Here is a 16,495-nt window from a genome sequence, read left to right as displayed (position 1 = left end):
TTTTCTATAATTTGTGGGTTTATTAGCAGCTTTAGTCCGAGGAGCGAAGCTTGGGTAGTGGACTAAAGCTAATAAGGCTGGAATCCAGGCTAGATCAGGTTTGACTGATCAGGCAACCACATCCAGTCACAAGCCACATAAAAACAGCCCTGTCCATTTTAAATTTTTTGATAGTCAACCCCACCCTGAGCAACCACCTCAGTGTTTTCATCAACCTTTTTCCCTTGGTCCATCAAGTGGTTGTTGAATCCATTTGTGACTGTAATTTCTACAGTCATACATGTCTTAGAGGTTCAATCTGAATTTTGAAAACTCTTTTTAAAGTGTGCCTTATATGCAGTGTACTTGTTTCTCTAGGCCTTTGAGACCCTGTGCATGATGGGAGAAGTGTGTGGTGACTTCATCAGAAAGCGTGTAGTCAAGGAGGTGTGGCCCAAGGTCACGACCTTCCTCACAAACCAGGCCAAGATCAGGTTCAGAGGCATCCTTCTCAGTTTACATGTTTAATAATTAAGAAGTCTGTCTCTCTGTAGCCGTTGCAAATTTCCAATCTTACTGGCAATATCTTGATTTTGCCACAGCGAGGCATTAACCTTGCCAATCTCAATGTTTTGTTGTCTCATAATTTCGTGTGTTTTCTTATGTTAATGGATATGGACATTCATACTGTCTCATATGATTCCTCTTTGTTCACATTCAGATGTTTACAAGGCCTTGAAATCTGCCAAAGGGAACAAATGGCCCCTATAACAATATGTAATTGACTGTAAATTTTGGCAGTTGTAAAATTAATGTATTGTTGCGTTATGTAATGTACTAAATATATATGTGAATATGATAAGTTAAAGATAAAAAAGAATTTGACATGATAATGTTTTTTTACCCAACCATGTAGCATGAAGGTTGGCCCAGCCTACACCCACACAGTGGCACACAGACTTCAGTCGACCATCTTACAGGGACTGGGACCTCTCTGTGCTCAGCTGGGGGTGGGGGAGACTGAGGTGGACATGATCGCGTGTGCCTGCATCCCCTACCTCAGCGCCAGGCAGCCTACAAAACTACAAGAGGTATAATTATATGCTATATCTATCAATTGGTATGACTGTTCAGCACACACAGCCAGGGCTGCCCGACTAGCCTGTTGCTATTCAGGACTAGCCCTGCTGACAAGGACAAGATATACATTGGAATTTTGATATGGACAGTATAACAAGCTATAACAGTATTCTAAGTGTATGCTACATGTATATTGTAGTGTATTCTAGTAACTGTTGTGTTTTCTGGGCAAAGCCATTCTTTTTATGGAGATTTCCCAATTGTGAGCATATAATTTTTACCTTCGGCATACCAACGTGATGAAATTATTCATGGAAGATTATGTTTAACTTTTGTATTGGAATGTTGATGTTTCTGAACCTGTCCCAGTCCTACTCTTGTAGCCTTGCATTTGCCTTTGGGTCCTATTACATGGTGTCCATGGAGTAAAAATAATTTTCACATTTTTCTGTCCCTGTAGGCTGCCTGTGGTGTGTTTGCTGCCCTGGTGCAACTGGAGCCGGATGCTGTCTGGTTAACTCTGTGCGATGTCTACTGTCCTGCACCATCCCAGCCACCTCACCCCTCCTTCCCACATGTAAAGGTACAAATAGAAAATACCTTTAGTTACCTTAGAGTAGAACTTAGGCCCAACTGCAACTTACTTGCATCAAAAGGCAGAGGAGTCTAAGGCTAGTGAAAATGAGATTAAGATGGTTCAATTCCTGGCTAGACGTTGTGTCCTTAGGAACTTAACACGGCTTTCCTCACTCCACCCAGCACACGGCTTCCTCTTCTGAATTTTCCCTGTCATCTCAGTTTGATGAAGCGAGCAAGTCGAGTGCCGAAATCTGTTGTCTTTGGATCCTCGGGTATGCTCTCGAGGTAGAAATCATAACCCTCTAGTGTTTTCTTCATTTGAAGGGGGTAAATTGGAGATGGCTCAGCAAAAGTCTTGATTATTGTTTCACCAACACTAGTACTATTCAGATAGGTTGCATACATTAGCTTTTGTTCTTCTAATTGACTGTATGATATGTCTTCCTGGAATAATTAACTACAATACCATATATACTTAGTCTGTGCTGTAGTGTACGGTATTTTATCGACTGTATCGACTATAACCTATGATTCTTGTTTACCAGAAATATTTTTTTTTTCTTTTTCAGATGTCTGGATCTACTTCTGAGAAGTCTGAATACGCTGGAAATGTCACACAGCTGTTGCAGAAATTAAGATAGTACATTCTGTAACAGACTACAGTAAAATGTTTTTATTGTTCGTTCACGCGCATGTAAATGATATAACATATTGTGAGTAATACACTTGTTTGTCAGCCTCCTTTCTGAATAGTATGATGTAAATAGACATATACATGTACTTGTACAGTCTTCTATATAATAAGAAATCCGTGGCTACAACACTACAGTTGCATTAGTACCTTACTGAAATATTCCAACAAAAGGAACACACCACATGAAGAGCATTATTATGTTAAATCAGGAGCGCCTTGCATCAAAATAAGCCACTAATCGTGTTTCTAACCGATCGCTAACAAATCCCTTAAAATCTACAACAGAGAACGATTTCTTTACTTGGCACAACATCCGACAGCTTCCGCTTCCCACTAACTACGTAACAATGGTTCTCTAGGAGTAATTCATTCTACTAAAGATTATAGATATATATTTTGAATGAGACAGCATATTACTGAAATTCACTTACAAAAGAAATGCACCACCTTTAACGCACAAAATGTTAAGTCAGATGCGTCCGACATAAAAATAAAGCCACCAGTCTATTGTTATGTGACGTATTGCCAGTTGTATTAACACTCATATTGAACAGTTTGCTCCATAGCAGCTATATCTGAGCACTTTTATCCAGTTAGCTGTGGGTCCTTACTAAATGTAAATGCCTACGTCGCTGATACATTCGCATTTTCTGATGATGGTGTAAGTTTATAAGAAATCTCACCTCACCTAGTCCCATCCTCATTACTTTGAGGGTCGGGGACCATGGTCGCTTGTAGCACGAGCTTTATAAGAAACAAAGCCCCTATAGTAGAGAACGTTATTTGTCTGCTTTAAGGACCACGAAGAATTAATGATTTTGTGGATAACTGGGTGTGATCAGATTCGGTAGAGCAAATGCAATAATCATGGCCTGATTTTCATAGACACAGACTTCAGGGAGTAGCTCTCGCGTCTCCAGGTGTACCACACCACACCTTGCCAGTCTGCACAGTACCACCCGCAGTTGCGCAGGTACTGGCCGTTGAGGACGGAGCGGCCGCAGCTCCGAAACCACCAGCCGCCCTGTCCGTACTCCTGAGAACAACTGCGGTCGCTGTCGGCATCATTGTCCCTGTCCACAGTGGAGAACTTCTGTCCGTTGTTTCGTTCCATGGAGTCTCCCGCGTTGCCTGAATACTCGGCAATTTGCAGCCGGTACCCGTCCGACTCACCGGATACCCTGGATGGGGACATTAAAGCACACTCACATTAGTTATGAACGACGAATTGCTGCTAGCAGAAAAAGCAAAAAAGCGAATATCTCCTACTTCCGTGAAGTATTGAAAGTTTTAGTAAATTTGTTTTCCACTGATCGCTTCTCATTAGTCCCAATCGACATTAGATATGTTTGGTGCTGGTCACTGAGGGTTCGATTCTCGTATACTTCGACATTAAAGTAACTACATAATTTTGAAAATCCAAGTTTGACCGTAAACAAGCAACAACACAAAATAACAATTTCCATTTAAAACGAACAAGAATACCAGGGCAAAGGGTGAGGCCATTTTTTGTCGGACGGGTATTCCAGCATTTGAGGTAGTTTGACGTTATTTTTTACTTTTTACTCAACTGGCCCGAAAATAAGCAGAATTAGACAATCATGACACCCATTTCGGTGGCTTGTCGTTAAAACAGGATTTTTGATTTTGAAATCTATCTAAGGTCTTCTGTGTTTTCAGATTTCATACAATCATGTATATTTCTATGGGACGGCCTACTTGTGATGTATGCCCATAGTATCCACTGGAAGAAAGGGTACCAACCTGAATGAGCTGTATTCGTAAAAGTTCTCGTTTCCGGACCAGTCCTCAAGGTCTATTCGGAGTTTGAAGTTTCTCTGACTAGTCAGGTGGTGGATGTTCTCGTTCCCAAGCCAGAACTCCCCGCTCTTGTTCCCAAAGCCCTGTTTGTACTCCTCCCAGGTCCGGTTGAAGGGAACCGACCCGTCCTGCCGCCGCTGGATCACAATCCAGCCGCCCCCTATACATGCGTGGGACGCAAATATTGAGAGGAAAAACACCCTGAATGACGATGTAGATTATGTAGACACTTGTATTGATCAGCATTAAAATCATCTAAAAGAATAAGACAAGCATTTCCATCCCTACTTCACACATTTAAGTAGTGTACAAAAATTCATATTCCAAATGCGACTAGACAAACCTCCCATTGAAAAACATGTCTGTTTTTTCATATCTACTATAACCGAAAAGCGAGAAGTAGGATCACCAACTCCAGACAGAAGGATTTGTACCATCGCACACCGGGGCATGCCCCTACTATTTTTCGAAAGGTGTGGTGGGTTCTTTTGTTTGCGCGGGGTGTGGCTCTCCCAAAACACGGGACCTTCATTTAACGTCCTATCCGAGGGCCGTCCCTAACCCTAGATGAGCTATAGGTACTCATGTCAAAAACTGTCATTGAAGACTTGTATATTGGGCAGCGCAGCAGTTGACGGAGCTTCTGAAAGACACATCCAGCTTCACCCATGTGTACGTGGCAGATCCACTTTCACTTTTGCTGTTTATCGTATCGTTTTGATCTGTATTTTAGGGTAAACCTGGGTTACATTAGACATTAAAGATTCTGTACAATTCACAAAACAACATCAACACAAAAGACACCAATACCATAAATCACTACTGAAAAACAACAACTTACAGTAATCCCCATGTATACTTACCTACTGTATCCATGTCACAGTAGGCCTGTACACCGGATGGGAGGGAGCTAAGCGTGTAGAGTCCACTGGTTCTCTGTCCGGACAATCTAAGCTCAGAGCAGTCTGTGAAACGGCAAGGAACGCTTGAATACGGCTATCTAAAGACATCACATATAAATAATAATAATAATAATAATAGTGGTTTATTGTCAGAAATTACCCGTGCATCGGCAGCCAGTGCTGAATTACTGCAGGGTATTGCAGATTCATATTTGCTCCACACTTGCACTTTGTGGAACTGTCGCAAGGGTCTAGGCGGCTCCCATTCGGCGCCAGCAGGTGACCTCATTACGACTTCCCCAACCGAACTCAGGTACCCACCCACACTGGGGTAGAGTGAGGAAGTTGTGTAAAGTGCCTTTCCTAAGGGCACAACATCGGGGGACGTCCTTAACCCTAGATGAGCTAAGTACTCATTGTCGACATGTCAAAAACTGTCATTAAAGACTTGTATATTGGGCAGCGCAGAAGCTGACGGAGCTTCTGAAAGACACAAAGCATATCAGGGTTACGAACCCGGGACATCTCGGTTCTGGGTGAAACACCCTACCGATTGCGCCACACGATGCCACTGAATATGTTGCATATGATATGTTGATATGTCTCATAGTTTGTTGACATCGTGAAGGAAACGTTCCCACTGCGTCGCTGTAAGACACAACACGTGCACGTGCAGCATCAGAACCGTGAGATACTCGGACCCTCCTGCGACACGTCCTATCTGTTCTCGGACCGTCCTTCTACCTCTTGGTAGGAATATATCAGGATGAAGCCAGGCCAGTTTGTACTTTCAAGCTGTTTATTCCTAAGCTGGACAGACGCTCTCTTAGTCGTCCAGGTGGTCTCTTGAGGTCTACTCATGCTACGTCATATTCGCATGCGTGTTAGTCTAACATGTTAAACAGTCCCTGGTGCTAATAAGCTACACATGTTACACCTCCAACTCACCTGCAGGAGGAGCAGTCGTGGCTCCAGGAGCTTCAGAGGTCGACTCTGTACGGGAACTCTGTAACAAAGAATGTTACATGTATAGAAATATGGCAAACAATTGTTTTTAAGACCTCCACTGTCAACTTCAAACTTTACTTGGCCTGATTTGGATAGGACTTGAAGAGTAGAGTCGGTTGAGCTTCAGAGGTCGACACTGTACGGGACTTCTGTAACAAAGGAGACTCGTGTGAAGCAAAATAGGGCAAACAACTGTCACAGTGTTTAAAACCTCCACTACCAACTACTAACTTCACTTGGCTTGATATGGATAGGACTTGAAGAGTAGAGTCGGTTGAATGCCGAATTCATCAGTGTCGTTTTGTGTGCTCACATCACGTTAAACAGACTTGGCACAAAGCGTTTGCAAGCTTAACTTATTTGCAAGCTCAATCATATTTCCGTTGTTTCTTTATCAACGTCAATGTATCATATATTATTGAATAGCTTGTGTGATTTGGAGCAGAAATGAGTCAGCTTATAGATGATAAAGACTATGTGGCAGAGACCACCATTCTCGTATCGGACTGTTTAGCCATAGTTGATACTGTTGGGCTGCTGTGACTTAGGATTTTACTATGGTCAATACTGACCGACGGAGGCCATATATATATATATATATGTGTGATGTTCGTTCTACAATACAACAAGATAAGTCAAAGCGGCTTGAAAAGACAATATATGTGTGTGATTGACTTTCCTTTGAATCAAGATCCTTTAAGTGTATGTGTCTGAAATTTGGCATGTCGGTAGTCAAAGAGGGTATCAAACACTTTAGCCCACACCACAAACCTTATAATTACTTTACGGAGGTTTGTTTCCTGCGGACTCTTGCTGTGATCTGCTTGTAATTGCGAATAATATGTAGGCCTGTAATGTCCCAAATTCAGAATATCTATTTGTCTCCTTTTTTGCACGACGCTGACACCGTTCAAAAAGATCGTCGTGATTTGTAAATAATCTGTAGGCTGGTATTTTAAAAATCTATTCGTGTGTTTATTGACATGTGACCCTGACAAACGCAGACCTTACAGTCGTCAGAATCCGATCCGAGCACTATGTTTGGCTAGCTGCGTGTGTACATACGAAATGATCACGCATTACCCGTTACACTGCCTTACATATACTTACCAGCCTTCAGTTCTCTTCCCCAAGCTTTCTGGGATTTTTTGGACACAGTTAATTTCAACACCCTCTCTAACAACGCCAAACAACTTTTGATTCTGGCATTTCTGCAACAAGATGTTTTAGCCATATGCGTCCATTTTGCTTTCTTTTCACGTTCAAATAGTTTTTTTTTCATGCATAATTTTGAGTGTGCTGTCAAACGTTTTATTTTCTATGATGTACAAGTGGTGACTAGAATATCTGCGCAACTTGAGTAGGCCATCCCCTCATCCTCGCCCATTCATTTATATTATGGGAAAAGGTAAGGAACGTCTGTTCAATATTGCGCCTCGTTAAAGGGATGAAATCATGGATAGATACGCACGTTCTGTTCAAGCTGGGCACTCCTGACTTTCTCCTCCGACAGTTCAGCAGACAAACTGTCCACCCTGGACAGCAGAGTTTCCACCATCGACGACAGGCGATCCACTTCGTCTTTTAAGCGGCCCGTTTCCTCCTTGTTCTCGGCAAGCTGCCGCTCGAGGGCCTTGGCGGCTGTGACGAAGATACTGTCGTCCTGGGCACGGACAGAGAAACTGCCGGACAGAAGGAAGACAGCTAGCAGCAAGACCTTCGCCATCTTGGAGGGCCTCGACTAAACACACTGTGGCAGTGCGCTCCAGGCCTGGACGTTTGTTTGCTGAATGAGTGCCAGGGATATTTCTATAGTTAGTTGACCTACGTGGCTATTTTTAACGATGTAAGGGTGTGTATGCTCTAGTTCTGAGTATCGTTTGTGTCCAGGGCTGCTGAAAAACAGGCCGCATGCCTTAGTACCATTTTATCATAGTAAAATAAATCGAAGCGTACGAGGATTTGGGCTCTGAAAATATGGATAGGGGCCAAGTTCATGGTAAGGAGCCAAGTTCATGGCTAGGAGCCAAGTTTATGGCTGAGGGCCAAGTTCGTTTGGTGTCACGTATATTATTTTACTATCTTTGTAAGAAATATAGACGAAATAGCCACCTAAAACTATCATATCATAAACGAAACCAAGTAAGATTACCCTTTACTGTTGTAAATGAATGAATGCTGATGGACATATGTTTGCACCACGTAGTGAAACTTGATACTCCATGGCAGCCAAGAGGCTCTGAAATATTTTTCAACAGAGTCCTGATAAACAAGCTGTTTAGAAAGTTTTCTGTCATTCCGTTTTGTGTGGCAGCATACGAAACCGTTTTGGAGCGTTCATCTTCACAAATGATTCGATGCATTCTGCCGAAACAGTTCGAACCGTTTTAATTTTTCATCGTGGATGGGGCCTAAGTATAGTAAAAAGTTGTCTATATACTACTGTACTGCCGCATCAGTGCTTGGAGCTTGTGAGAGGAGGATGGGGTGAAATACAAAATTTGTGGCTGTCTCTTTTCAATTTCTTCTGTTTGTCTGAGACTCTCTTTTCTCTTCCCCCTCTTCTCTCCCCATCTATTCAATTTTTGTTTAGGTCACCTACTTTGATTGCATTTTTGAATGCTCTGTATTTGGATGAGGTGATAAAGTTGATCAGAGGCGAGAAAAGGCCGGGGCGGACGGACACTCGTGCACTCTCTAGCGGGGTTGGGTCTCTCTGCCACCGTGTGCCTGGCCAACCTGCTGAAGTACCGCCACATGTCGCTAGCCGGCGCTCGTGCACTCTCTTGCGGGGGTGGGTCTCTCTGCCATCGCGTGCCTGGCCAACCTGCTGGAGTACCGCCAGATGCTGCTAGCAGGCGCTCGTGCACTGTCGGTCGGGGGTCAGTCTCTTTCCGATCGGGTGGCTGGGCTACCTATTAGCATAAGCTTGTCTTGAATTAGTCTTCTTTTGAAGACTACGTCAATACCTCCTAAATGGTCTTGACCTCATTAACATATCTTTTCAGAGTTTGGGCATGAAATCTGGTTTTCCGGTACTATCGTTAGTCACTAACGAAAGACTTGGATGCTGTCTGAAACGTCTGACTGTTCCACAATTTTATCCAGTTGCTTGAGTAACTATTTTTGGCGATACGAGAAGTATTCTGAAGCAAAGTTGAACAGTCGTTTCCAACAACTGAATTTCAACTGACCAGCTCCAGTCTTTGTCATGGAATGATCTATCCACTGCCTACGTGACGTCACTTTATGCATATAGACAGCTGACTCGGTTTGCCAGTAACTATAATGGTATAATATATAGGACTTGCGAGAGCTAAATGCGCTTCAATATCATTGGCCCCCTAGCACCTAGTTCAGGAATTGCAGGGGCGTTTTTGTTGAAACTTTCAAAGAGGATAAGAAAGGAACGACCTTTCAATGATTTACTTTTGGGCATGTTCGTAACCAAACAGAGATGCGAAATAAGAAATATCACCCTATAAAACTTTCAAAGAGGATGAGAAAGGAACGACCTTTCAATGATTTACTTTTGGGCGTTTTCGTAACTAAACATAGATGCGAAATAAGAAATATCACCTTATCTAACTTTTATTTAGCAAAACAGCAGTTAACAATACAGGGAAAGTGCTACGAAAATGCAAAAGATAAGTACTAGGAAAGTTAGTTGCATAAGTACTTTACGTAGAATATCCCTTTCCTTTTACTTTTTTAAAACATTTTCCATTATTTTCTTTCTGGAAGAGAAATCTAAGGTTCAGAAAGAAGAACAAGAATGGTATTCTCGGTAGTTTAAGTAACATTTATTTGTCTAACGTATTCATTTAGTGCTCTGCAAGTATGTAAGATATAACTTCTACTTCGGGTAACAACGTAAAAAAGTTCTTTGGGAATGATTTGTTCCACAGAAGACTGTAATTATATGTTATATAGAATGATACTATATTATTGTATTTCTTCAATGTATCACAGTTGCGTAAGTACAATATTGGAATTTTTGAACAAAAGAAGCACACCGAACAAAGAGCTGTTATATGTTCAATCGGAAGCGCTCGGCATCAAAATAGCCACCAATCGTTTTTCTAACCAGTCGATATCTTATTGTAAGTTATATCCAAAACTCATATTGACCAGTTTGCTCCACGGCAACTATATCTGAACACTTATCCAGTTAGCGGTGGGTCCTCACAAAGGAAGAAGAAATGTTAATGTCTATCTTTCTGTTATTCTGCAGTTAGTTTGTAACAAATTTAAACAAAGCCCAACAATATATAGCGTTACTTGCCAGCATTATAAAACCACGTAGGATTAATGAATTAATAAAATAACTGGGTGTGATCAGATTCAGTAGAGAAAATGGAATTATGATGGCCTGATTTTCATCGACACAGACTTAAGGGAGTAACTGTAGCCTCTCCAGTTGTACCACACCACACCTTGCGCGTATGGACAGGAGTCCCCGCAGTTGCCCAGGTAGCGGCCGTTGAGGAGGGACCAACTGCAGGCCCCAAACCACCAGCCGGCCTGTCCGGACTGCTGAGAACAATGGACGCCGCTAAAGGCATCATTGTCGCTGTCCACAGTGGAGAACTTCTGCCCGTTGTTGGAGAAAAAATCAGTCATGGAGTCTCCCGCGTTACCTGCAAACCCGGCAACATGCAGCCGGTACTGGTCTGACTCACCGGACACCCTGGATGGGGGCATTAAAGCACACACATATTAGTTATGAACACTGAACTGCTGCTGGAAAAAAACAAGTAAGGAAGTGAACATCTCATACTTCCGTGAAATATTTCGAGTTTTAGTAAATAGTGTTGTTTTTCACTGATCGTTTCTCATTTATTATGTAGATGACGTCCGAATCGACATTATCTAACGAAGCCGCATTGCACTACCACTAGCTACTTAAAAAAAACATCATGCTTCACCTTTATTGAGGATGCCTGCTTTACCTTTTTTACCTATATATGTATGCTGCTGGTTACTAAGGGCTCGATTGTCGTGCATAGAACTTTCTTCTACACTAAAGTAGTAAAGTAACTATATAGTTTTGAAAATCAAAATTAGACATTTGACCACAAACAAGCAACAACACAAAATAACAAAATAAAGGTTCATCTAACATGTACACGAATATCGGGGTAAAGGGCGGTGCCATTTTGGGACGAAAAGGAAAATCTAGGGTCTTCCCGGGAGATAAAAGTTTGTTTGGTCGACGCTTCACTGAGCGAATGGATATCCCAGCATTTGAGATCATTTGAGGTTAACGTTATGTATACGTCTTGTCCCACCTGGCCCCAAAATGAGCAGAAGTAGAAAACATGACACCCGTTTGCGTGGCTTGTCGCTAAAACAAAAGTTTCTTTGTTTATTGTTTATTGTTTATTCAAATTCACAGATTGCGTACAATCTGAGGGGCGCCGGCAACAGGAATCTAGTTCCTCTACGAGGCCGACTCCCCCAGAAAATTTACAAAGTTGAGATAAAAACAATAAATGAAAGACATCAAATACTAAAAGAAATACATTAAAAAAATGAGAGTAATAAGGTCAAATGATAAGGAAAACAGGGTAAACGGTTAAGCTATGTCACTATGCAAGATGAGCAACGACAAGTGGTCGTCCAAGTACATAAGTTATCAACAGAAAATGTGTCACTTAATCGGGATCTATAATATGAAATCAAGAGTTTTTTAACGGACTGTAGAGTGAGGTTTGAGTACATATGTTGGCGAATGTCTAGTGGTAAATTGTTCCAGATGACGGCAATACGACTAAAGTAAGAGAATGAGAATGATTCAGTTTTACATGGCCGTGGTACAAGTTGGAATTGGTCTGTAGAGCGAAGTGATCTAGTAGGTCTGGATACATTGAGGACATGAGAAATGTTGGTATAGTACACGTTGCGGAAACATTTGAAAAGAAATAAGATATCAAAAAGTTCTCGTCTGTAACACAATGGTAGAAGGTTGGTATGGGTTAATCTGTCATTATAGTTAAGTTCGTAATCATTACAGATGTACTTGGTAGCACGTCTTTGAACACCTTCTACTTTGCGCTGATACAATCTTGTATGCGGTGCCCATACCTGAGAACAGTAGTCTAAATGTGGTATCACCAGTGATCGATACAAATTGAGTTTAACAGTGAATGGGGCATTAAAGCCTACTGATCTCTTGATCATTGCAAGTCTTGAGTTACATGTTGATATCTTCTTAAGTACATGAGAATTCCAGGATAAGTTATGTTGTACATGAACTCCTAAGTCATTATAACTATCTTGTCGACTGAGTACAGAATCTGACATGCTATAAGGGTATTCAACAGGTGAAGTTTTACGTGTCATACTAACAACTGAACACTTAGATGGATGAAATACCATCTCCCAGGTTTTCCCCCAGGCCACAAGACGATCTAAGTCGGACTGAAATTTAAAACAATCAAAAATCGAAGTAATTCTTCTAAAACATTTAGCGTCATCTGCAAACATGGCCATTTTACCAAATTTAACACAGTCAGGTAAATCATTAACGAATAATAGAAACAAGAATGGCCCTAATATGGATCCCTGGGGGACACCTGACAACACAGGTAAGTAATCAGACATTTCGCCTTCTATGACAGTTCTTTGAAAACGTTCTGAAAGATAGTCGTTAAATAAAGCAAGTAGTTGTCTGGAGAACCCAAAAGATTTCAATTTGTGTACTAAGAGTTTATGAGAGACACTATCAAATGCTTTGCAAAAATCCAAGAATATTACGTCAACTTGCCCAGATTTATCCAGTACTTCACCCATTTCCTCGTAAACTTCTAAAAGTTGGGTGGTAGTGGATTTACCCTTGACGAAACCATGTTGGAGGGGATAAAGAGTGTTTGACAATAATGGATAAAGAGAGTTGAAAATACATCTTTCGAAAACTTTGCTTGTGATACATAATAACGACACAGGTCTGTAATTAGATACGGCACTCTTATCACCCTTCTTAAAAACAGGAGTAATATTAGCTTTTTTCCACATACTCGGAATTTTTGCATTGCTCACACATAATTGAAACAGTTTTTCCAAAGATGGTGCTAATTGAGCTGCACACTTATTCAATACCATCGCTGGGAGATCGTCCGGCCCTGTGGCCTTTGTAACTTCCAGGTTTTTGAGAATAGATTCAATGGTGCTGACAGAAAATGTAACTGAAGAGATTTTTGGCACACTAGAAGTATCAATCAAGTCGGGCAACGGGGTTTCCCCATCGGTACAGTTAAAAACAGAGTAAAAGAAGTTATTGAACAATTCTGCCTTCTCCTGAGCAGACTCAGCAGACTCATCCTGAAGTTTCATTCTGTCTGGTAGATTTTTAGACTTTGTCTTAGAGTGGAAGAAGGACCAAAATCTTTTAGGGTTACTCCGTACGATGTCTCCCAGATTAATCAAATGATTTGCATATTTAGCATTTAACATTTTCTTCAATTTGTTGCGGAGACGTCTGAACTTGGCCCAGTGATTTGGTTTGTCTGTTCGTTTGGCTTTAGCCCAGGCAGTGCGTTTGCATTTTTTTAAATGCCTTACTTCCGAATCAATCCACGGTGGTGCGGTCATGTCCTTGATGACTTTTTTGGGTATGAATTTGTCCGCAGCTGCTTTGACTGAATTTAGCCATCTTTCCCAGACGGAGTCTAAGCAAAGACAGGGATCGATGGTATCAGACAATGGAAACGATTCTAGATAGGCATTTCTAATATTGAAATCTATTTTTCTGAGGTCTCTTACTTTGTTTTAGGATATATATCTCTTTGAGACTTCCTATCTGTGATGTCTGCCCAGAATTCCCACTAGAAGATATAGTACCAACCTAAACGTGCTGTACTCAGCAAATCTCTGGTTCCCGTCCCAATCCTGAAAGTCTATCCGCAGCGTGAAGCTCTTCTGATTGGTCAGCAGATGGATGTTCTCGTTCCCAAGCCAGTACTCCCCGTTCTTGTTCCCAAAGCCCTGTTTGTACTCCTCCCAGGTCCGGTTGAAGGGAACCGACCCGTCCTGCCGCCGCTGGATCACAGTCCAGCCGCCTCCTGCGGGAAAACACTCTTAATTACTTCGCAGTCGTTGAAATATTTTAAATGATAGCATCACAAAAGGGGGTTGATTGGAATAAACATACATGTGCACTGGCTATTTAACCAATACGAAAGTTGATTCAACCTTTTGCATATCTACGTTTCAAAGTGGAGTGGGGCCGGTCTATCTAATATATAATTATGTTTGTTTTCGCATAACCTGTAAATCGTCTATATGTGTTGTATAAGCTAAGTATAAGCTGCGTAAAGTTTGATCGTCTCACACCGGGATGGAACCCTAGACCCGGTAAGTGCGGTGGTTTATTTGATAACGTGCTTGATGTGTGCCTGTCCAGACACACGGGAGCTCCGGCTTTTTAATCTGATAACCCTCCGGGAACCCTCCAGATACATGTGTTATTCCATATTCTCAAAAATGGGGGTACCGGTGTTCCTAAGAACTAGTAATATTCCAATAAGATGCCCTCAGAAAAGTGGGAATGGGACGGGTTGGAAATCGCAGGTGTCCTTGAAAATAATATTTGTGGTGTGTGTTTGAATAATCTTTCATCTGTTTGCTTCCTAAGCAACTGTTTATATGACCGACTGCTATGCGTATATTTACCTGCTGTATCCATGTCGCAGTAGGCCTGTACACCGGACGGTAGGGAGCCAAGTGTGTAGACCCCACTGGTCGTCTGTCCGGAGGCTTTATATGCAGCACAGTCTGCCTCAATCGCGAGCTCTAAGCGGTAGAGAAAAAGTCACGTTATTACACGTTTAGTTTACAACAAAAAATTCCAAACATTGTCATATATATATATATAAATGACAATTCTAGTCTCTCTCTCTCTCTCTCTCTCTCTCTCTCTCTCTCTCTCTATATATATATATATATATATATATATATATATATATATATATATATATATATTACACTGTTTGTATAGATATTGATATATATGTTTGATAAGTCATTAATGTAGGAACGCAAAAAGACTGATGGGAAAAATATCACTAATTCACCGACATACAATATAGGCCTTATGCATCATGGCAGAACATCTACATAACCCATAGACAAGAAATACACGTCTGTGCTGACAATTTTTAACAATTAAATAAAAGCAGTCGAACTGACAACAAAAGCCGATGGTATCATTGGAATTTATGGCAGGGAACAGGGCCTTGGATGAACAAACAGAGAAGACACGTGGACGGAAAAGTGACATGCCCAAGAAAAGCCCAAGTATGTACATGATATCATACTGGGTTCGCAGGATGGCAGTGTTTTCCAAGTTCCAAGATAACACGTTGTCTGTGATGGACCATCCAGTCGGAAGCCGCGCTCACACCGGAAAGTGGCCGAGCTGCCATGGGTCAGACCTGTCACATCTACCTCGCCATTAACAAGGGCAGGCACGTCATCACACGAGCCTGGAACAAGAGTAAGGTACCTACTATCTGCTGTTGCCATTTTAGTATGTGAACCATGTATGGAAATAGGGAAGCTTACAACAAAGGATATTCAATTTGTTTGTGTTTGTTTGTTTGTTTGTTGTTATATATACTATGAGTTTTTATATCGAAAAAAATGCAAAAAGATAATATAAGTAATCCCCACATAAGCCACAATACCTTGTTCTTGTGGAAGACACATCAACTGCATAATTATGCATTTCATGAGACTCAGTAAAGTTATTATTGTAACGTACGGGGGTTGCACGTTGGTAATGCAAGAGTTCCGTTGTCACATGTAACCACCCTGTCTCCATCCAGCTGGTACCCTGTATCACATGCTACCTCCACAGTATCTCCATGGGACAGCAGCTGTCTATGATACACCCTGCTGGAGAAGTAGCCATTGGGTGGTTGCTGCAATATCTCACATTGACCTAGTGGAACTTGAAATTATGTATTCCTGAAACAGTTATTCTCATATATATAGGTATTCGATGCAAGACGAATTATTGTTATTATTATTAATGTGTTGCTAAAACCTACACCACGTGTCCAAAACAGATAATACAAAAATTGATGCTTTTCTAGAGAACTAAGGAAAGCCACTAGAAGGCCAAAAAATCTTAACTGATCATTGTCTTTTCGAAACCTACAAACATTTGAAATATCATCGCAGTTTATTGATAGATTACTGAGTTATGCTGGCCAAAGTACGCTGAAACATAAACAAAAACCTGACAAGACCAAACAGACAGGCCAAAAACAATACCTCCATTTTCAATAGGATAATAAAGAGTCAGACCTATCTGACAGTTGTCTCCGGTGTACCCCTTTGGACATGCGCAGGAGTAGCTGCTGTCGGTGTCCATACACAGCCCACCGTGCTGACAGGGGCTGCTGGCGCATGCGCCGATTGCTGTAAG

The 16,495-nt window shown here is 41.5% G+C and overlaps 2 protein-coding genes across 2 annotated transcripts in view; one reads left to right on the top strand and one right to left on the bottom strand.

Moving 5' to 3' along the window:
• LOC136443793 (TELO2-interacting protein 1 homolog) overlaps window positions 1–2,845 on the top strand; it is a 21,415-nt gene extending 18,570 nt beyond the window's left edge. The window contains exons 21-24 of the mRNA XM_066441157.1: window positions 358–473; window positions 896–1,070; window positions 1,520–1,642; window positions 2,208–2,845. Of these exons, the coding sequence (XP_066297254.1) occupies window positions 358–473; window positions 896–1,070; window positions 1,520–1,642; window positions 2,208–2,279 (486 nt within the window). The 3' untranslated portion in view covers window positions 2,280–2,845. The remainder of the gene's footprint in view (window positions 1–357; window positions 474–895; window positions 1,071–1,519; window positions 1,643–2,207) is intronic.
• LOC136443792 (uncharacterized) lies at window positions 2,297–16,495 on the bottom strand. Its single transcript, XM_066441156.1, has 13 exons — window positions 16,375–16,495; window positions 15,827–16,006; window positions 15,381–15,548; window positions 14,737–14,856; window positions 13,910–14,126; window positions 10,436–10,753; window positions 9,880–9,895; window positions 8,748–8,978; window positions 7,535–7,804; window positions 6,004–6,061; window positions 5,017–5,118; window positions 4,097–4,313; window positions 2,297–3,513 (listed from the first exon to the last, which is right to left on the bottom strand). Exons 1-13 carry the CDS (start codon window positions 16,439–16,441, stop codon window positions 3,198–3,200), a joined length of 2,280 nt encoding a protein of 759 aa, XP_066297253.1. The 5' UTR covers window positions 16,442–16,495; the 3' UTR covers window positions 2,297–3,197.

Source organism: Branchiostoma lanceolatum, chromosome 10 (assembly GCF_035083965.1).
Source record: "Branchiostoma lanceolatum isolate klBraLanc5 chromosome 10, klBraLanc5.hap2, whole genome shotgun sequence".
Classification (NCBI taxonomy): Eukaryota; Metazoa; Chordata; class Leptocardii; order Amphioxiformes; family Branchiostomatidae; genus Branchiostoma; species Branchiostoma lanceolatum.
Note: the sequence above shows the minus strand (reverse complement) of the source record. Positions and strands in the feature narration are given on the sequence as shown.